Source organism: Bos taurus, chromosome 13, assembly GCF_002263795.3.
Source record: "Bos taurus isolate L1 Dominette 01449 registration number 42190680 breed Hereford chromosome 13, ARS-UCD2.0, whole genome shotgun sequence".
NCBI lineage: Eukaryota > Metazoa > Chordata > Mammalia > Artiodactyla > Bovidae > Bos > Bos taurus.
The window spans coordinates 12,259,478-12,282,028 of record NC_037340.1 but is presented as its reverse complement, the minus strand read 5'-3'; the positions used below and the strand labels follow the sequence as shown (position 1 = coordinate 12,282,028).

The 22,551-nt window shown below is 43.0% G+C and overlaps 1 protein-coding gene across 2 annotated transcripts in view; it reads left to right on the top strand.

Moving 5' to 3' along the window:
- Positions 1–278: 278 nt before the first annotated feature.
- The window catches only part of DHTKD1 (dehydrogenase E1 and transketolase domain containing 1), a 45,749-nt gene continuing 23,476 nt past the window's right edge, over positions 279–22,551 (top strand). The window contains exons 1-5 of one of the 2 annotated variants that reach the window (NM_001205838.2): positions 279–560; positions 7,562–7,717; positions 8,109–8,320; positions 9,454–9,648; positions 14,754–15,023. In NM_001205838.2, the coding sequence (NP_001192767.2) occupies positions 404–560; positions 7,562–7,717; positions 8,109–8,320; positions 9,454–9,648; positions 14,754–15,023 (990 nt within the window). In that variant the 5' untranslated portion in view covers positions 279–403. The remainder of the gene's footprint in view (positions 561–7,561; positions 7,718–8,108; positions 8,321–9,453; positions 9,649–14,753; positions 15,024–22,551) is intronic. The other variant, XR_003037689.2, reaches the window with a different exon arrangement.

Sequence of the window (22,551 nt, the reverse complement as noted above, 5' to 3'; positions counted from 1 at the left end):
CCAGGAGAGGGGTGGTGGGTGATCACTCCCGGAGGGAGACTGCAGCATACACAGATATATCCAGCATACACAGCTTTGTTACAGAAAGCCGGTACACTCCCCTCAGCACTCCTCCTTTTCCCAAATGCAGGACTTTCCTCAGCAGCCTCTAGGCCCTCGCGAGTGTTGCTGGATCCCAGCCGCGCGGCTTGGCTTTGCGGGCCCCTGATCTGGATTGGCTTCAAGGGCTGGGCCCTGGCCAATCAGGAGTGGGAATGTTGTCTAGGGGGCGGGTTTTTCCCCTCGCCTCCCTCCTAAGGCCTCTCACCTCCCGGGCGGTGGGTCCGCGCCGGAGCGACCTCCCTGCGGCCGCGGCCCCTGGACATCCGGCTCAGATCTCTGGGCCCCGGGGCCCTGGTGGGACATGGCCTGGGTCGCTGTGGCAGCAGCAAGACTGGGCCTCGGCCGGGCCTCTCCGCTCTTCCTCCGGCGCGGCTACCAGACAGAGAGGGGTGTCTATGGCTACCGGCCGAGGAAGCCCGAGAGCCGGGAGCCCGAGGGCGGCCTGGCGCGCCCCCCAGGTCAGGATGGGGCCTGGGCCGGTGGGCGTGGCGGCTGAGGAAGCAGGGGGTCTTATTTCTGGGCCCGGGGTGGGTGCTTTTGAGGGTTGGGACTTCTGGGGGCCTCAGTGTGCGAGCAGGCGGGTGGAGAGGAAGGGGAGGCCAGGGAGCAGAGAGGGATAGGCCTGCGTCTTGTCAGGGTCCGGGTCACAGAATGGTTCTGTGAACTCTTGTCTTTTCCATTCCTTGGTCGTAAAACGTGTGAGAACTTAGCTGTTTGCGGGGGCGGGGCTACAGGAAAAGTTCTAAGATAGCCCAGCTCCTGGAGTTCACCCAAGGATACACGTTTTCCAGGGCTGTATCCAAAGCCGATGTGAGGGGGATCTTTGGGGATCGCGATGGTGACTAGGGTGAAGAGGGCGTTAGTGTTCTCGGACCTCAGCATGGTATTTATTATCCATTCGTCTCTTCTGTTTAGCCTCTTTAGGAGCTTAAAACTTTTTGCTGAATTCAGAACTATGCTACTCGGGTTTTAATGGATTAGGAGACGGGAATATCAGTTTTTGGAGGATCAGTTGCATTCTCATGTACAAGAGACCAATTTTGAGTATTTGGTTTATGCTCCAAAATTATTGTATGTTTATTCATCCTCACAGAATAGAAGATGAACACAGATTGGTCGTTAGAGGAAGGTCACTTGGCATTTTTAATTTTTATTTGTTGTTATTTGCTGTGCCATGTGGCTTATGAGATCTTAATTCCCTGACCAAAGATTGAACCCTGGCCCTGGACAGTGAGAGTCTGAAGTCCTAACCACTGGACCACCAGGGAGGTCCCATTTTATATCTTTGGTCCAGTTATTGGATTAACAATTAGGATCCCTTCATCATCTAAACACCTGACCTTTGAGTAGTAGATCACATACTGAAATCTCAATATTGTGTTCTTGATCTCAGGAAACATTCAGAATAAAACTTCATTTCTCTTTCTTGAGTGCAATAGGTTTCTTTAGGAACAGCATTTTGGTCAGCTAGATGACTAATCCCTTGAGAGTAAGACTATATCTTATTTCACTTGACAAATGGAGTGTCTAATTTTGCCTGTCAGTTTCCCTCAAACTGAAGTGTGCATTCAGATCACTCTGAATGATGTTTAAAAGGCTAGTTCCCAAGCTGCCCTCCCTTGCCTCACCCTCATCCCAGTTCTCATTCAGTGGCCTGAGATGAGGTCCAGGAATTTGTATTTTTATGTCACACTAAGTGATTTTCTTTTTTTCTTTTTCTTTTTTTTTTAGTTTTACCAGTTTGTTGCTACCAAACTGTCACCCTCCACCCTCATGCACACAAGCTCAGTCATGTAACCCCATGGACTGCAGCCCACCAGGCTCCTCTGTCCATGGACTTTTCCAGGCAAGAATACTGGAGTGGGTTGCCATTTCCTTCTCCAACACTAAGTGATTTTCTAGCAGGAGGTCTGTGGCCACTATGGCCAAACATTGTTATAGTCAATAAGGGATGTATATATAAGATATGTTTGTCCAATAGAGCTTGGTCACATGTCTATACATCCTTGCAAGGGAGATTAGAAAGCATAGTCTTTCTTCAGGGCGGCCACCTTCCAGCTAAAAGTTATTTTGAAAGAGAAGAGGAAAATAGATGTTGGAAAATAACTAGTATCACCACACTCAACCCCTTTGGCCATTTAAATACTCTAAGGTTTTCTTCCCACACAGAGAATGTATTCACAAACCCTACTGAAAATGAACACAAGGCAGCTCCCACGTCCAAGGTACACAGAGAATGTATTCACAAACCCTACTGAAAATGAACACAAGGCAGCTCCCACGTCCAAGGTACACAGAGAATGTATTCACAAACCCTACTGAAAATGAACACAAGGCAGCTCGACGTCCAAGGTACACAGAGAAATGGGAGGAAGTGTAGTCAAGTTATGGTGCATTCCTCCTCCTCCTCCTCCTCCATATGTTTATCTTGGCCAAGCAAGTATCAAGGCCAACATAGGATGAATATACCTCATTTATTAAGGTTTTCACTGTAGTAAGGCTTCAAAGAGATCTTGAATTTGTTTCTAGTGACCTTTTTGGATGGCAGTGGTTTCAGGAGTTAAAATTTGACCCATGATATGTGTCCTTTGTAGTTGGGTATTAGTGAAAGAGCTCGTACTTTAACCTCTGTAAACCTCAGCTTCCAGGTAAGCTTGAGTTCTATTTATCAACAATCCTAAATTGAAACGGAGGTGGATTTCCATACACAAGGGCTTCCTTGGTGGCTCAACAGTAAAGAATCTGCCTGCCAATGCAGGAGACCTGGGTTTGATCACTGGGTTGGGAAGATCCTCTGGAGAAGGGAATGGTTACCCACTCCAGTATTCTTGCCTGGAGAATTCCATGGACTGAGAAACCTGGTGGGCTTCAGGCCATGGGGTCACAAAGAGTCAGACACAATTGAGTGACTAACACTTTCACTTTTCACACTTTCCATACACATTTTAGAATTATTTGTTCTAGTTCTGTGAAAAATTGTTGGTATTTTGATAGGACTTGCACTGAATCTATAGATTGGCTTTGGAAGTATGGCCATTTTAACAATTCTTTAATGGATCTTCCCAACCCAGGGATCGACCTCAGGTCTCCTGCATTGCAGAGGGATTCTTGATCATCTGAGCCACCAGGGAAGCCCAGGGAAGTCTAAACATTTTTAAAAAATATCTAATGTCATAAGATTTTCCCCTGTTTTTCTTATAAAGCCTCCAGTAAAGCCTCCTATTATTTCTCTCTCTCTCTCTTTTTTTTTTTTTTTTTGGCCACGCACTGCGCGGTTTGTGGGATCTTAGTTCCTCCACCAGTGATTGAAGCTGGGCCTTAGCAAGTGAAAGCACCAAGTCCTAACCACTGGACCACCAAGGAACTCCCAAGGCTCCTATTATTTCTAATATTCAACACACCTACAACTTCACTTCAGCTACTAAAACTCATTGCTAAGATCAGTAACCACTGAACATTATTTGGAATCTTATAGGCCCCATCTCCTAATCATCTCTAAATTCCGCCATTTCCCCCAATCCTTCATAATGAAATTTTATACCTATGAATCACCAATCCTAAACTGTTGAATTTCTATAATATAACAATAAACTATCAGCAATAGAAATTAAGGAAACAACCCCATTAACTGTAATATCAAAAAGAATAAAATTCCTAGGAATAAACCTGTCTAAGGAGGTAAAAGACCTGTACTCAGAAAACCCTAACCCTAACCCTAATTTTTTTTAAAACTATAAGACACTGATGAAGCAAATAGAAGATGACACAAATGGATGGAAAGATATACAGTGTCCTTGGATTGGAAGAATTGTTAAAGAATTGTGGGTAGCCTATTGATTCTCCAGCGGATCTTCCCGACCCAGGAATCGAATCGGGGTCTCCTTTGTTGCAGGTGGATTCTTTACCAACCGAGCTATCAGGGAAGTACACTAAAGTACAAATAGTTCAAATTCCAACTTCTTCATTACCTCTGTCACTTTCTGCAGATCACTTAACCTGTTTGGGCTTCAGCTGACTCTTCCGCAGATAAAATGCACTTGTTTATGTTTCAGCCTGGTGCTGAAAGTTGGTGCTCAGAAAGTGGGGCCGGAAAAATATACACTTGTCCAAATTTCAGCCTGGAAACTTGGAGCCTACAACCTGAAATATGCACTTGTCTATATTTCAGCCCAGAAATTTGGGGCACAGAGCCTGTGGCCCAGAATATGCATTTGTCCATATGCATTTGTAACATTTGCACAACTGTTAAGATACTTAGCTCCTGTGTCATCCATAATGTGTGTCCTGAAGACCACCCCACACTTAGAGAGTCTCCAGAAGGGACTCACATCACATAGTGTATGGCTGGACTCCTGGCTGAGGTTTAGTAGGTGTGATGAGGATGCACAGCTGGACTGTAATGGAAAAGGCACAGGAAGGGTCTGGGGGACCCGCTGTGCCGTCTTCCTTCTGCTCTTTTTCTTATGGTGGTCACACACTATGCCCTTCTCTTCAAGAAACACAGCAACAGATGTGGTGTTCCTGTGAGAACACTTTCCTGTTCTAACAGGGAAGCCTGTTAGAGACTCAGCACCCAGAGTTTTTATTGGAAGAAGTTCATGTAAGCACCCTCTGCATGTACCAAAATCCCAGGTTCCCAGAAGGACAGCAGGTGTTCAGCTTAAATCATCTTGTTCACACAAGCAGTCTAGGCACAGTTGTTGCTAAGTCGTGTCCAATTCTTTGCTACCCCATGGACTGCAGCACCCCAGGCTTCCCTGTGCTTCACCTTCTCATGGAGTTTGCTCAAATTCATGTCCATTGAATTGGTGATGCTATCTAATCATCTCATCCTCTGTTGCCCTCTTCTTCTTTTGCCTTCAATCTTTCCCAGCATCAGGATCCTTTCCATTGAGTCAGCTCTTTGCATCAGGTGGTAAAGTATTGGAGCTTTACCGTCAGCATCTGTCCAGTGGAGAACTCAGTGCTTCCATTGCCACAGGCACAGATTCAGTCCCTAGTCAGAGAACTAAGATCACATAAGCTTTGTGGCATGGCCCCCCAAAATATAAATAAATAAATAAAGAGCTCTATTGGACATGTTCACTATGAAAAACTTAGATAATATGCTAAGCAAGGAAAATTGGGAATTTTGACATAGAATCATCACTAACTTTTTGGTCTATTTCCTTTATACATATGAAATATATATGCAAATGAAGAGACATATATGAAGTATGTAGGTGTTAATATGCTAGATACATTTTGTCATGAAAACATATAGGTACAATACACATTTTAACACAGCTCAGGCTCATATGATATATAGTGTCTTTTAGTCTTTTTTTCTTCTAAACAAATTGGCACATCCAATAAGCATTCTCCTACAACATTATCTGATGATGATTTTTGGCCAGAGGGGATTAGTCATCAGCACTGTGGCATGTCCCTCAGATGACTGGGGTTTGTAGAGGGTTAGAGGACTAACAGGAGGGAAAGATCAGTGAGGAATGAGGCGTTGTTGACTCCACCCACCCTGCTGGAGGGGCGTGGGTGTGGGTGATGAGTAATTGCACCATTTACTGGTGTCCTCAGGGGAAAACAGATTCCTGTGAAGACTGGAGTATAAGGAACGTTTAGGGAAGAGGTGAAAAACATAGGGAGGTCTGTTAATCACAGAACGGATGGAATTCTAGACGTCACAGTGGAAGGATCTAGGAGGTAGAGAGGGAAGAGATACGGGGTTGGGTCTGGAGGAAATGGCAACCCACTCCAGTATTCTTGCCTGGAAAATTCCATGGACAGAGGAGCCCAGCGGGCTACAGTCCATGGGGTCGAAAAGAGTCAGACACGACTGAGCACAGCAGCAGCAGCAGAAGAAACCAGAGTAGTGAAATAAAGAGTCTGAGAGGAAACAGATGGTGAAGATGGGTGGAGGATGTGCTCCGAAGTGGGAGGGGAAGAGGCCTCTCTCTCTTCAAGAAGAGTAGGTGCTATGTATTCTTTGGGGTGAACAGCATCCTTTTGTGCCAACTCCCCTATCCGTGTTGTAGACTATCACTAAAAGCTTGGATTTTCAGTGAGAAACTGAAGCAGTGATCTCTTAACTAGATGTGGTTTGCTAAAGAGAATGTTTTCACAAGAGGGCTAGTAGGGGACTTCCCTGGTCATCCAGTGGTTAAGACTCTATGCTTCTAATGCAGGGGGCCCAGGTTTGATCCTTGATCAGGGACCTAAGATCCCACATGTGGTGCGGGTGTGGTCAAAACATAAAATACATATATATATATATATATATATTTATTTATTTCTATTTATTTTTACCTCTGCTGGGCCTTAGCTGCTTTGTGCAGGCTTTCTCTGGTTTCCGAGAGCAGAGGCTACTGTCTCCTTGGAGTGCTTGGACTTCTCACTGCGGTGGCTTTTCTAGTTGCAGGGCACAGGCTCTAGGCGAGAGGGCTTCAGTAGTTACAGCACTCAGGCTCAGTAGTTGTGGCCCAGGGGCTTAGTTGCTGCGAGGCATAAGGAATCTTCCTATACCAGGAATCAAACCCGCGTCCCCTGCATTGGCAGGCAGATTCTTATCCACTGTGCCACCAGGAAGTCCAATAATAATTAATTTTTTTTTAAAGAGGGCTAGTAAACTGTGGTGAGAATGGTGATAATAACCCTGTATATTTACCATTAACTTAATTCCACTAAGGATGTAATTTTATAGATGATATTGGAAGTTGTGGTCTTGAAGGATTTTCTTCCAAATTTTAGAAGGGCTTACATGTGCAAAAGGGAAGAAAAGCAGCTTTTGGCTCAATATAAAATCATCTAAGATTAAAAAAAATTCATCTAAGATAGAATTAGATTCATTGAAATACAGTGATTTCCCCTTTAAGAAGAGGTTGGAGAATGACTCATTTAAGGCTACAAATAAGGTTTTTTTTTTTTTTATTATGTAGTAATAAGATCATTTCTAAGGTTTTTTTCCTGGTCTATGATTTCATGAGTCTATAAAATGTGTACCTGGAGGACGTAAGGAAGGAAATGTAACATTGATTTTGCAGTTTAAACTGTCTCTGTTTTTTTTTAATGTACAATATGAAAAACTCAAATAATAATTAAGAGGACTATAATTATCCATAATTAAAATTATAGTATTTTAACAGTTTTTGAGGTGTTTTCTTTTAAAATCTATCCATGTGCATAGTTATTTCCACAAATGTGCACCCATAATTCTGGTTCCTTCTGGTTATTTTTCAGTGACTTTTGCTCTCAGGAGATAAATTTAAGGAAATAAGTGTGCTTTCCTGGATTCTGCTAGTTTTTAATCCTGGAAACCACTGGCAGCTGTGGTGGGTAGGAACCGCATGTTAAAAATGTCCAAAGCCGCAAAGGCTTCTTTGAAAACTGATTTTGTGATTTGTGGGCATTTCCTAAACTGTATTGTTCTATTGTTGTTGTTGTTGTTGTTTTTCCACTCAATCAGTGGACCATGGCCTTGCCAGGTTGGTGACGGTGTATTGTGAGCATGGGCATAAAGCTGCCAAAATCAACCCACTCTTCACTGGTCAAGCCCTGCAGGAAAATGTGCCTGAAATCCAAGCCCTGGTGCAGACTCTGCAGGGACCCTTTAATACCACAGGTAAAAGCCATCAGCTGTCGACTGTCCGTGTGCCAGTTAACTGCCAGTGAGGCGGGACTCCTTTCTCCGTTCTTGAAGAACTGCAGTCATGCCTGCTGGAGCTGAGGCTTCCATGGGTGTGAGGAGACAGCAAGGGGCACATTCGGACACTGTCTGGGAGAGTAGTGTTGAGGTTCTAGAATTGTCTTCTGACAGGGCCCATATCCTCTGTGTTCAAATCATATACACAAATGGCCATATTTTTAGTTTTGCCTTTAGAAAAATCTGGATAACCAGTGATGATGACCCAAGTTATTTAGAATGAAATGCTCTGAATTGAGATAAGGATCTTGGTATGTTTTATATTTGGTTGACTATTCTTTAAAGCGACCCTTTTGATTCCATTTTGTAGGATTATTGAACATGGGGAAGGAGGAGGCCTCTCTTGAGGAAGTCGTTGCCTATCTCAACCAGATCTACTGTGGGCAGATTTCTATCGAAACCTCTCAGCTTCAGAGCCAGGAGGAGAAAGACTGGTTTGCCAAGCGGTTTGAGGAACTGAAGAAGGAGGCATTTACCACAGAAGAGCGAAAACACCTGTCAAAATTAATGCTAGAATCTCAGGTATAAAGTAGCAGCTAATATCAAAGGAATTGTTCAGCTCTTTTTCTCCAAAGACATATAAATATTGAAGAGAGGGAGTTAAGACATGAATGGTTTGAATGTAGCCACAATTCCCCCATGGCCTCAACACAACAGATAGTGTAACACACACCACTTTATTCTGAGTAGAAAGAGGTAGCTCTCCAACCGCCAGAACTGTTGGTTCTCCTCAGAGTCAATACTTTCTATGTATTTTGTCTCTTCCCTTCGTGAAAGTGAAAGTGTAGTTGCTCAGTCATGTCTGACTCTTTGCGACCCCACAAACTGTAGCCTACCAGGCTCCTCTGTCCATGGGATTTTACAGGCAATAGTACTGGAGTGGATTCCCATTTCCTTCTCCAGGGGATCTTCCCAACTCAGGGCTCGAACCCAGGTCTCCTGCATTGTAGACAGACGCTTTACCGTCTGAGCCTCTAGGGAAGTCTAAAGAGGCTCTTCCCTTCATAAAAGACTGCAAAGTCCTTAAGATCTGATTCTTCTTTTAATTACCCGAAGGGATTAAAAAAGGCAAAAGGAATACATGTATATGTATGGCTGAGTTCCTTCACTGTTCACCTGAAACTATCACCGTATTGTTACTTGCCTATACCCCAACACAAAGTAAAAAGTTTAAAAAACATTTTAAACAGGTAAAAAATTTTAAAAGAGAAAGGAACTAGACATGAAAGAGGCTCTCAGTATAGATTAATAGGATTGAGTGTCCAGGACTGTGCACAGGACTTGAGCCTATCAATATGACAAGCCCCTGCCCCCAGTAACATGGGTGGATGGCTAGTTTGCGGCCCAGATGAAATACTATAGAGCCCTGAACTAAAACTCAAGTCCTGGAAAAGTCCTGGCCTTCTGAGGGGATTCCTCCTGGGGTGAGCTCTTCTAGCGCTGGGGTGTTTCTTCAGTGTTCCCACTGCTGCCTGGTGTCCTCGGCAGGGATCTCTTGCCAGCCTCTGAGTAACTTCTGTTCATCTCTGGGGTCTGCACTGAATAGACCCTGTTGTAGCTGCTTGAAGCAGTGCGGGGGCTCCTTAAATGTGTTTGGCTTTGACCCAGGTAGTCGGCTCTCCTGTAACTAGCGTGTCTGATGTGGTGTTCCACAGGAGTTTGACCACTTTTTGGCCACCAAGTTTGCCACAGTGAAGCGATACGGAGGCGAAGGAGCAGAAAGCATGATGGGCTTTTTCTACGAGCTGCTGAAAATGGCGGCTTACAGCGGAGTAACGGATGTTATTATTGGGATGCCCCATAGAGGGAGGCTGAACTTGCTGACGGGCCTTCTGCAGTTCCCTCCAGAGGTAAAAGGCCTTCTGTTTTTCCCACCAGTGATGTGCAATTGACTGAAACGGAGTAAAGCCGATGGTGATAATCGCTTTTAGAAAACTGACTGAGCATATGAGCCACTGGTCCAGGAGACAGCTTCATTAATTGATGAAAACTGATGCTGTTGGACCTGGTGTGGGTTGATTTTCCTATATCTCTTTACAGGAATTCTTTCTTCACTCAGGAAAGTTAAAAGTTAGTTTGTTTCCCAAGGATGATACAAACAGATAAATTCTGTTTTTTGAAGCATGCTTGCCCTATTTCATAAAAATCATTCAAACAAACATAAGATCTGTGCAGTTTGATAAAATTTCATCTTCCAGAAAGTCATTTTTACCTTCTACTTATTTGCAGATTATAGTTGATAGATTGTATGAAACTAATAAAACATTGCTATCTCAAGAGATCCTCCAAAGTGAGTAGTTTTATTGGTTATTGGATCTTTCGTATTCTTGTTCAGTCCGACTCAGATGCTCTGTAAATCTCGAAGCACTTGAGGGTCAGGGCACAATATTCAATGACAGGGAACATCAGAGAGACCCAATGCCTGATAAGGTTATGTCAATTATACATGGGTAAACCTTACCGCTATTCTTGGCCAGGAGGTTAAAAACAAGTATAAATGCTAGGTAGTTCCTCAGGGGTTCAGTGGTTAGGAGTTGCTGCTTTCACTGCCAGGCTTTGGTTCAATCCTGGATCAGAGAACTAAGATCCCACAAGCCATGTGTCACAGCAAAAAACAAACAAAAAATACCATATGACCCAGAAACTCCACTTCTGGGTATCAGATCAGATCAGATCAGATCAGTCGCTCAGTCGTGTCCGACTCTTTGCGACCCCATGAATCGCAGCACGCCAGGCCTCCGTGTCCATCACCAACTCCCAGAGTTCACTCAGATTCACGTCCATCGAGTCAGCGATGCCATCCAGCCATCTCATCCTCTGTCGTCCCCTTCTCCTCCTGCCCCCAATCCCTCCCAGCATCAGAGTCTTTTCCAATGAGTCAACTCTTCGCATGAGGTGGCCAAAGTACTGGAGTTTCAGCTTTAGCATCATTCCTTCCCAAGAAATCCCAGGGCTGATCTCCTTCAGAATGGACTGGTTGGATCTCCTTGCAGTCCAACTCCTGGGTATATATTTGAAGAAAACAAAAGCACTAATTTGGAAAGATACACGCACCCCAACGTTCTTCAGTTCAGTTCAGTTCAGTCGCTCAGTCGTGTCCAACTCTTTGTGACCCCATGAATCGCAGCACGCCAGGCCTCCCTGTCCCTCACCAACTCCCGGAGGTCACTCAGACTCACGTCCATCGAGTCAGTGATGCCATCCAGCCATCTCATCCTCTGTTGTCCGCTTCTCCTCCTGCCCCCAATCCCTCCCAGCATCAGAGTCTTTTCCAATGAGTCAACTCTTTGCATGAGGTGGCCAAAGTACTGGCAGTATTATTTATAATTGATAAGATACAGCAACAACCTAAGTGTCCATCAACAGATAAATAAAGATGTGGCATACACACATATAATGGAATATAACTCAGACATAAAAAATAATGTAAATTTGTCATTCAGAACAATAGGAATGGACTTGCAAGGTTTTATGCTTAGTGAAGTAAGCCACACAAAGCTAAATACTACATGTTATCACTTATATGTGAAATCCAAAACATAAACTAATAACTATAACAAAAAAGAAACAGATTCACAGATAGAACAACCTAGTGGTTACCAGTGGGGAGAGGGAAAATGGGAAGGGGTAACATAGGGATACGGGATTGAGAGAGATAAATTACTTTATAAAAAATAAATAAGCTAAAGGCTATATTGTAAAACACAGAGAATATGGCCAATATTTTATAGTAACTAAATGAAGTAAAATCTCTAAAAGTTTTGAATCACTATGTTGTATACGTGGAATTTATATAATATTGTAAATCAACTATACCTCAATCCAAAAAATTTTCTTAATTAAAAAAATACACATGATGTCATGTCTGGGGGCCAAGTTTTACCTTTTTTGTTTATACTTCAGTGTTTCTGATGCTAAGAGATCCTTAATCAGCTTTGAAAACTCACTGTAGAAAAGGTAGAATACAACAGAATAAAATGATTGACAGATGGAGGTGTGCTTTGACACCTGTAGAAATTCTTAAACCAAAAATTTGTCTGTATCCCAGACAAAGCAGTTACTCAAAAGCACAGAAATGATTATCAATGACTGTACTTGTGAACATTCATTGGGTCATAGAAAAAGCAAGAGAATTCCAGAAAAACATTTACTTCTTCTGTATTGACTATACCAAAGCCTTTGACTGTGTGGATCACAATAAACTGTGGAAAATTCTTAAAGAGATAGGAATACCTGACCACCCGACCTGCCTCCTGAGAAATCTGTATGCAGGGCAGGAAGCAACAGTTAGAACCAGCCATGGAACAACAGACTGGTTCCAAATTGGGAAAGGAGTATGTCAAGGCTGTATATTGTCACCCTGCTTATTTAACTTATATGCAGAGTACATCATGTGAAACGCTGGACTGGAGGAAGCACAAGCTGGAATCAAGAATTCCAGGAGACTTATCAACCTCAGATATGCAGATGACACCACCCTCATGGCAGAAATCGAAGAATTAAAGAGTCTTTTGATGAAAGTGAAAGAGGAGAGTGAAAAAGCTGGCTTGAACCTAAACATTCAAAAAACTAAGATCATGGCATCTAGTCCCATCACTTCATGGCAAATAGATGGGAAAACAATGGAAACAGTGACAGACTTTATTGTTTTGGGCTCCAAAGTCACTGCAGATGGTGACTGCAGCCACGAGATTAAAAGACCCTTGCTCCTTGGAATAAAAATTATGATCGACCTAGACAGCATATGAAAAAGCAGAGACATTACTTTGCCAACAAAGGTCTGTCTAATCGAAGCTATGGTTTTTCCAGTAGTCATAGATGGATGTGAGAGTTGGACCTTAAAGAAAGCTGAGCGCTGAAGAATTGATGGTTTTGAACTGTGGTGTTGGAGAAGACTCTTGAGAGTCCCTTGGACTGCAAGGAGATCAAAGCAGTTAATCCTAAAGGAAGTCAGTCCTGAATATTCATTGGAAGGACTGATGCTGAAGCTGAAGCTCCAACACTCTGGCCAGCTGATGTGAAGAACTGACTCATTGGTAAAGACCCTGATGCCGGGAAAGACTGGAGGCAAGAGGAGAAGGGGCCAACAGAGGATGAGGTGGTGGGATGGCATCACTGACTCGATGGACACGATTTGAGCAAGCTTCAGGAGTTGGTGATGGACAGGGAAGCCTGGCATGCTGCAGTCAATGGGTCGCTAAGAGTCAGATACAACTGAGCGACTGAACTGAACTGAAGTGAAGCTTGTGAAAATCACATTTCTTCCTATCCTGTGAGTTTGTATGTTCCTATTTGCAGTGAGGGCAATAAGAAGCTTTTGGGTCATTTAAACCATTTGGCCAATTGAGCATAACATACCGTCCTTGGTAGTTTGATTTGAGACCCAGCTTTGTAACCAAGAATCTTTTAACCTTTGTAGCCAAGTAATTTTTCTTGCTCATCCTTTTTTTTTAATTCTCAAACTCCTAATTTATCCCTCCTCTTCCTCTTTAGTAACCATAAGATTGTTTTCTATGTCTGTGCATCTGTTTCTGTTTTGTAAATAAGTTCTCCTTTTTTGTGTGTCTGCATTGCTCAACTTGTGGGATTTTAGTTACCCGACAAGAGATTGAGCCTAGGCCATTGGGAGTGAAAGTGCAGAATCCTAACCACTGGACCACCAGGGATTTCCTATATCATTTCTTTAGATTGCACACACAAGTCTTTTGTCATTTTCTGTCTGATTTACTTCACTTAGTATGATAATCTCTAGGTCTATCCATGTTGCTGTGAATGGCATTATTTCATTCTATTTTGTGGCTGAGTACTGAGTGACTTCACTTTCACTTTTCACTTCTCATGCATTGGAGAAGGAAATGGCAACCCACTTCAGTGTTCTTGCCTGGAGAATCCCAGGGATGGTGGAGCCTGGTGGGCTGCCATCTATGGGGTCGCACAGAGTCGGACACGACTGAAGTGACTTAGGAGCAGCAGTATTCCATTATATACATACCATATTTTCTTTATCCATTGTCCATCAATGGACACTTAGGTCCTTTCCATGTGTTGGGTATTGTAAATAGTGCTGCTGGTGGACCCTGGGGTGCTTGTACTAATTAGAGTTTTATATGACGGATATATGCCCAGGAGTGGATTGCTGGGTTGTATGGCAACTGTATTTTTAGTCTTTTAGCTTGTTCATTTTTAAAATAGATAGTAACACCTATCTCATAGAAAAGGATGAAAATGAGGTGACAGAATGTATGCAGAGAAGTCCTTTGAGAATCGCGAAATATAGTTTCTTTTTTTAATTTTAAAAATCAATGATTTATCAATTACTCATTATATTTTGTAAAGAGAACATATTTAGAATCTTTAATAGCACTTTGTTACTTTTCATGTTCAAAATATCCATACATTTTTCACAATTTTGAAACTAAAATGGTACCAGAACTTACATAGATGCTACAACCCGAGAATCGCAAAATAGTGTCTTAGATGTCACTTGAGCTAAGTAGTGGATGTCATCCTGTGACTAAATGGGATGAAGTTCTTATTTTCCTTTAATTATAAAAGTTATAAGAATAATTCTTGTTAGCAATTCATGTATTTATATACTTGAATAATTCAGTAACTCAAATAATAGCAAGTATTCCTGTTAATTTAACAAGAATACTAGTTCTTTTGGAAAATGCATTCTAAAAAGTGCATTTAAGAAAAAAATTTTGCTTATGGCAAGGCAGAGGTATCTTACTGTCTGCATCATGCTGGACTTGTCTTAACGTGTTAGAACTTCATTTGATGATAAACATCTCCAAATAGCTCCGTGCATTCTAGCAGTTACAAGTGTGTGCTTATCTTTAAATAATGCATGGTCACAATATATATACAACATGTGCATAAAGTTTTTTTTAGATTGTGTGATTTAAACAAACCACCTCTTCCCATTTATTTCTTGTGTGTTTACTCGGCTTAGCTGATGTTCCGTAAAATGCGAGGCTTAAGTGAATTTCCAGAAAACATTTCAGCCGTTGGCGATGTCCTGTCTCACCTAACGTCCTCGGTTGACCTGGACTTCGGTGCGCACCATCCCCTCCATGTGACTATGCTGCCCAACCCCTCGCACCTGGAAGCCGTGAACCCTGTGGCAGTCGGGAAGACTCGGGGCAGGCAGCAGTCCAGGCAGGATGGGGACTACTCCCTGGACAGTTCAGCTCAGCCTGGGGACAAAGTCATCTGCTTACAGGTACTGGGAGCTTCAGGAAGTAAGGCCAGAGGTTGGGAATACTGGGAAGAAAAAGTGTCTAATTTGGTAGTTGTCATCGCAGTCCGAATGGGGGTTGAAAAAGAATTTCCAGAGTACTGCAGAAAGGAGTGAGTTTATTAAGATCAAAGAGCAGAGACAATGTGGGCACTGGGAACAGGGCTGGCCGGCACCTCCTGGCAGACCAGGGAGAGCCAATAGGACAGTGTTAGAACAGCCAGCTGGCTCAGCCAGCTTTTGTGGCTTAGCTGCAGAAGGCAATGGCACCCCACTCCAGTACTCTTGCCTGGAAAATCCCATGGACGGAGGAGCCTGGTGGGCTGCAGTCCATGGGGTCGAGAAGAGTCAGACATGACTGACTGACTTCACTTTCACTTTTCACTTTCATGCATTGGAGAAGGAAATGGCAACCCACTCCAGTGTTCTTGCCTGGAGAATCCTAGGGATGGGGGAGCCTGGTGAGCTGCTGTCTCTGGGGTTGCAGAGAGTCGGACACGACTGAAGCGACTTAGCAGCTTAGCAGCAGCAGCAGCAGCAGTCAATTTTTATAGCCTCAAGACAAAGAAAATTCCTGCTGGAAAGGTGGTATTAGGTGATCGGTTGCTGCTGCTGCTAAGTCACTTCAGTCGTGTCCGACTCTGTGCGACCCTGTAGGTGGCAGCCCACCAGGCTCTGCCGTCCCTGGGATTCTCCAGGCAAGAACACTGGAGTGGGTTGCCATTTCCTTCTCCAGTGCATAAAAGTGAAAAGTAAAAGTGAAGTCACTCAGTCGTGTCTGACTCTTAGGGCGCTATAATAGGGTGAGCATGGGGTGGGCATTTTTACCTAATTTGGGGTCAGGAATCTTGTTGGTGATGATCAGGGGGGCTTTTGGCAATGGTTACAAAGGGGCTCAGTCAGCTTCAGAGGTGACCTTGGCTCTGGACTCAGTGTCTGTGGCCTTGGGTTAAGATTCCGCAGTCGTCATGACAGGAGACAGCACATGTTCCAGACGAAACTAAGATGAACTTTTGGGAAAAGATTTGGGGGTTGTTTTATAAATTCATAGCAGATGTGAATATCTGCTCACCAGTAATCTCAAGGCAACTGACTGTTTTATTTTTTGACTGATCTTTTTAAAAATAATTTTTTTAGCTAATTAAAAATATATTTATTTCTATTTATTTGTTTGGCTGTGCTGGGTCATATTACAGCATGTGGAATCTAGTTCCCTGATCAGGGATCGAACCCAGGCCCCCCAGCTTTGGGAGCACAGAGTCTTAGCCACTGGACCACCAGGGAAGTCCCTAGTTAATTTTTTTTATTGGAGTATAGTTGATTTACAATGTTGTGTTAGTTTTTGCTGTTCAGCAAAGTCAGTCAGTTACACATGTACATATATTTACTTTTTTAAAAAGATTCTATTCTCATGTAGATCATCGCAAAGTATTGAATAGTTTCCTGTGCTATACAGTAAGTTCTTATTAGTTACCTACTTTATATATAGTGGTGTGTGTATGTCAATCCTGATCTCCCAATTTATCCCCCCCATCAAGGCAACTGACTTTAGATGAAGGTCTTCACTGTATTTTTCCTTTCTTGAGTTATGAATTAATTAAGGGAGGATGGACTGACATAGCTGCTACTACTAAGAGGAGAAATGTCATTACTTCTATGAAACTGTGACCCTCATGGAAACCACACAGTATTTGTCTAACAAGGCTGCAAGAGTCTGGATTTATTTTATTTGCTTGTTTGTTTGCTTTAAAATGAAAGTCTTTGGCATTAAGGCAAACAAGACAAATGATTAGTGTATTACTTCCTCTGCCCCCCTAGAGCTTCCCTGGTGGCTCAGACGGTGAAGTGTCTGCCTGCAATGCGGGAAACCCGGGTTCGATTCCTGGGTCAGAAGATCCCCTGGAGAAGGAAATGGCAATCCACTCCAGCACTCTTGCCTGGAAAATCCCACGGACGGAGGAGCCTGATAGGCTACAGTCCATGGGGTCCCAAAGAGTCGGACACGACTGAGCAACTTCACTTTCACTTTCCTCTGCCCCCCACCTTTGATAACCCAACAGGTATATTTTAGAGGTGTAGATTGTGGGTCACGTTTTTCTTCTACAAGTACTCGTTTAATATGAAACCTTTAATGCCTAGAGGATAATTAATCCTGGATATCAATAACTGGGTCTTTACACCCAGTGAAAACAGTTAAATCTACAAGACAGTAGAATATTAGTCTACATATACAAATAAATGGGGGCTTCTCAGGTGGCACTAGTGGTAAAGAATCTGACTGTCAATGCAGGAGACATAACAGATGCAAGTTCGATCTCTGAGTCAGGAAGATGCCCTAGGGGAGGGCATGGCAACCCACTCCAGTATGCATGCCTAGAGAATCCCATGGACAGAGGAGGCTGGCCAGCTATGGTCCATAAGGTTGCAAAGAGTCAGACACAGCTGAATCCATTAAGCATGCAAAAATAACTACATTATCTTATTGTTAATTTTCCATGGGCCAGAAACTTTTAGTAAATAAATTGTCAGGTAAGCACATTTGAATTTGATTATGATATAGCATTTCTAAATAGAAATCTTCACATTGTTAGCCATACATTCTCTTCACCTTTCACTTGAATTCGTGAGACTCTAAAATAGTTCAGTTATTCCTTTTCCCAGTACGTTAAGCTGATGTTAGGACTGATTTCTGAAGTAAGAGGTGAAAGTGGCATGTTCTTTAAACTGATGAGAAACTGCCCTCTTCTGTCTACTTCGTGTTCCCCAAACATTTTACCCTGCTGTGTCTTGCCTCATTCAAGTTCAACATTCTAATTTATTGTGGAAACCTGAAATCTAGAGTCTATAAAATCATTCTGGGTGAGACTGTAGATGCTACTTTTGCTGTCTGTCATTCATCTTAGTCCTGGACCTGGTGGGATTGTGTTGTCATTTGTTATCGGCTGTGTATTTGATTGAGTGGTTTCTGCTGCCTCCAGAATTCCTTGGGGCTTATGGACCTGACTCCTCAAAGCCTTATGAGCAACAGTGGAGTTTTTGGAGCTTCCCTTGTAGCTCAGTTGGTAAAGAATCTGCCTGCAATGCAGGAGACCTGGGTTCAATTCCTGGGTTGGGAAGATCCCCTGGAGAAGGAAATGGCAACCCACTCCAGTATTCTTGCCTGGAGAATCCCGTGGACAGAGGAGCCTGGCAGGCTACAGTCCATGGGGTCACAAGAGTCAGACATGACTTAGTGACTAAACCACCACCACCATGGAGTCTTTTCTCTCTCTCTTTTTTTTTTAAAATTTTATTTTATTTTTAAACTTTACATAATTGTATTAGTTTTGCCAAATATCAAAATGAATCTACCACAGGTATACATGTGTTCCCCATCCTGAACCCTCCTCCCTCCTCCCTCCCCATACCATCCCTCTGGGTCGTCCCAGTGCACTAGCCCCAAGCATCCATTATCGTGCATTGAACCTGGACTGGCAACTCGTTTCTTACATGATACTTTACATGTTTCAATGCCATTCTCCCAAATCTTCCCACCCTCTCCCTTTCCCACAGAGTCCATAAGACTGTTCTATACATCAGTGTCTCTTTTGCTGTCTCGTACACCGGGTTATTGTTACCATCTTTCTAAATTCCATATATATGCGTTAGTATACTGTATTGATGTTTTTCCTTCTGGCTTACTTCACTCTGTATAATAGGCTCCAGTTTCATCCACCTCATTAGAACTGATTCAAATGAATTCTTTTTAATGGCTGAGTAATACTCCATTGTGTATATGTACCATAGCTTTCTTATCCATTCATCTGCTGATGGACATCTAGGTTGCTTCCATGTCCTGGCTATTATAAACAGTGCTGCGATGAACACTGGGGTACACGTGTCTTTTTCCCTTCTGGTTTCCTCAGCGTGTATGCCTAGCAGTGGGATTGCTGGATCATAAGGCAGTTCTGTTTCCAGTTTTTTAAGGAATCTCCACACTGTTCTCCATAGTGGCTGTACTAGTTTGCATTCCCACCAACAGTGTAAGAGGGTCCCCCTTTTCTCCACACCCTCTCCAGCATTTATTATTTGTAGACTTTTGGATCACAGCCATTCTGACTGGTGTGAAGTGGTACCTCATAGTGGTTTTGATTTGCATTTCTCTGATAATGAGTGATGTTAAGCATTTTTTCATGTGTTTGTTAGCCATCTGTATGTCTTCTTTGGATAAATGTCTATTTAGTTCTTTGGTCCATTTTTTGATTGGGTCATTTATTTTTCTGGAGTTGAGCTGTAGGAGTTGCTTGTATATTTTTGAGATTAGTTGTTTGTCAGTTGCTTCATTTGCTATTATTTTCTCCCATTCTGAAGGCTATCTTTTCACCTTGCTAATAGTTTCCTTTGATGTGCAGAAGCTTTTAAGGTTAATTAGGTCCCATTTGTTTATTTTTGCTTTAAGAAAGTAAATAAAATTAGCGGATGACACATGGCTTTAGCGCCAAGAACCCTAAGACCATGATAAAATGACGCAAGTTATGAATAGACGTTATGTTCTTAGCAGCGCCTCTTCTGTGAGTCACCCATCTCTCTTCCTTGCTTTATGGGTCTCCTTTTACATCATTCACATCATTACCACACAGAAGTCCTATCAGCCAGGAGGCCAAAGAGTGAGGAGTTTTCAGATGCCTGGAACCCCGTGACCCTGTGTGGGCCAGCGTGTGGCTGAGGGCTGGATCTGACAGTGTAGTCTGGGGTGAGAAATGGCAAGGATTCTGGAACCATGAAAAGCTGAATTCAGATCCTGGCTTTTCAGCCTTCCAGCTTGCTCTTCAGGCTTCCCAGGTGGCACTAGTGGTAAAGGACCCGTCTGTCAATGCAGGAGACATAAGAGACATGGGTCAGAAAGATCCCTTGGAGGAGGGCTTGGCAACCCATTCCAGGATTCTTGCCTGGAGAATCCCATGGACAGCGGAGCCTGGTGGGCAAGGTCCATAGGGTCACAGAGAGTTGGACACGACTGAAGTGATTTAGACTTCCCTGGTGGCTCAGACAGTTAAGCGTCTACAGCTTGGCCTTCTTGCTTGATTCTGTCCCATTGGTTCCCTGGATCTCAGAGGTCAATGGAAGTGTGTTACATTTCCAGATGTTCTGAGGGTTAAATGAGAACTCAGTAAATTCCTTAACCCAGGGGATGGGTTTGACAGGGTGAAGAAATCAGTAGAAAAAAATGGAGGCATCACAGAAGGTTTGGTCCTAGCCTTGTGAAATGCATACTCTTTCTGAACCTTGATTTTCTCACCTGTAAAAGGAACAGTAGAAATTCCTTTCCCTGGCCCCCCACACATGGTAGATGAATGAGTTAATAGAGATAATGTTTATAGTGTTGAGGAGGTAATGTAAGGGTGTGTTATTACTGTTCTTGGATGCTCCAAAATGTCATTCATCTCTGTAGACCCCAGAACTAACACCCAAAAAAGATGTCCTTTTCATTATAGGAGACTGGAATGCAAAAGTAGGAAGTCAAGAAACACCTGGAGTAACAGGCAAATTTGGCCTTGGAATATGGAATGAAGCAGGGCAAAGACTGATAGAGTTTTGCCAAGAAAATGCACTGGTCATAACAAACACCCTTTTCCCACAACACAAGAGAAGACTCTATACATGGACATCACCGGATGGTCAACACCGAAATCAGATTGATTATATTCTTTGCAGCCAAAGATGGAGAAGCTCTATACAGTCAGCAAAAACAAGACCAGGAGCTGACTGTGGCTCAGATCATGAACTCCTTATTGCCAAATTCAGACTTAAACTGAAGAAAGTAGGAAAACCACTAGACCATTCAGGTATGACCTAAATCAAATCCCTTATGATTATACAGTGGAAGTGAGAAATAGATTTAAGGGCCTAGATCTGATAGATAGAGTGCCTGATGAACTATGGAATGAGGTTCGTGACATCGTACAGGAGACAGGGATCAAGACCATCCCCATGGAAAAGAAATGCAAAAAAGCAAAATGGCCGTCTGGGGAGGCCTTACAAATAGCTGTGAAAAGAAGAGAAATGAAAAGCATTAAGAGAAAAGGAAAGATATAAACATCTGAATGCAGAGTTCCAAAGAATAGCAAGAAGAGCTAAGAAAGCCTTCTTCAGCGATCAATGCAAAGAAATAGAGGAAAACAACAGAATGGGAAAGACTAGGGATCTCTTCAAGAAAATCAGAGATACCAAAGGAACATTTCATGCAAAGATGGGCTCGATAAGGGACAGAAATGGTATGGACCTAACAGAAGCAGAAGATATTAAGAAGAGATGGCAAGAATACACAGAAGAACTGTACAAAAAAGATCTTCACAACCCAGATAATCACGATGGTGTGATCACTCACACTTGCCTAGAGCCAGACATCCTGGAATGTGAAGTCAAGTGGGCCTTAGAAAGCATCACTACGAACAAAGCTAGGGGAGGTGATGGAATTCCAGTTGAGCTATTCCAAATCCTGACAGATGATGCTGTGAAAGTGCTGCACTCAATATGCCAGCAAATTTGAAAAACTCAGCAGTGGCCACAGGACTGGAAAAGGTCAGTTTTCATTCCAATCCCAAAGAAAGGCAATGCCAAAGGATGCTCAAACTACCACACAATTGCACTCATCTCACACGCTAGTAAAGTAAGGCTCAAAATTCTCCAAGCCAGGCTACAGCAAAATGTGAACCGTGAACTTCCTGATGTTCAAGCTGGTTTTAGAAAAGGCAGAGGAACCAGAGATCAAATTGCCAACATCTGATGGATCATGGAAAAAGCAAGAGAGTTCCAGAAAATCATCTATTTCTGCTTTATTGACTATGCCAAAGCCTTTGACTGTGTGGATCACAATAAACTGTGAAAAATTCTGAAAGAGATGGGAATACCAGACCACCTGACCTGCCTCTTGAGAAACCTATATGCAGGTCAGGAAGCCACAGTTAGAACTGGACATGGAACAACAGACTGGTTCCAAATAGGAAAAGGAGTACGTCAAGGCTGTATATTGTCACCCTGCTTATTGAACTTCTATTCAGAGTACATCATGAGAAACGCTGGGCTGGAAGAAGCACAAGCTGGAATCAAGATTGCTGGGAGAAATATCAATAACCTCAGATATGCAGATGATACCACCCTTATGGCAGAAAGTGAAGAGGAACTAAAAAGCCTCTTGATGAAAGTGAAAGTGGAGAGTGAAAAAGTTGGCTTAAAGCTCAACATTCAGAAAACGAAGATCATGGCATCCGGTCCCACCACTTCATGGCAATAGATGGGGAAACAGTGTCAGACTTTTATTTTTCTGGGCTCCAAAATCACTACAGATGGTGACTGCAGCCATGATATTAAAAGACGCTTACTTCTTGGAAGGAAAGTTATGACCAGCCTAGAGAGCATATTCAAAAGTAGAGATATTACTTTGCCAACAAAGGTTCGTCTAGTCAAGGCTATGGTTTTTCCTGTGGTCATGTATGGATGTGAGAGTTGGACTGTGAAGAAGGCTGAGCGCCGA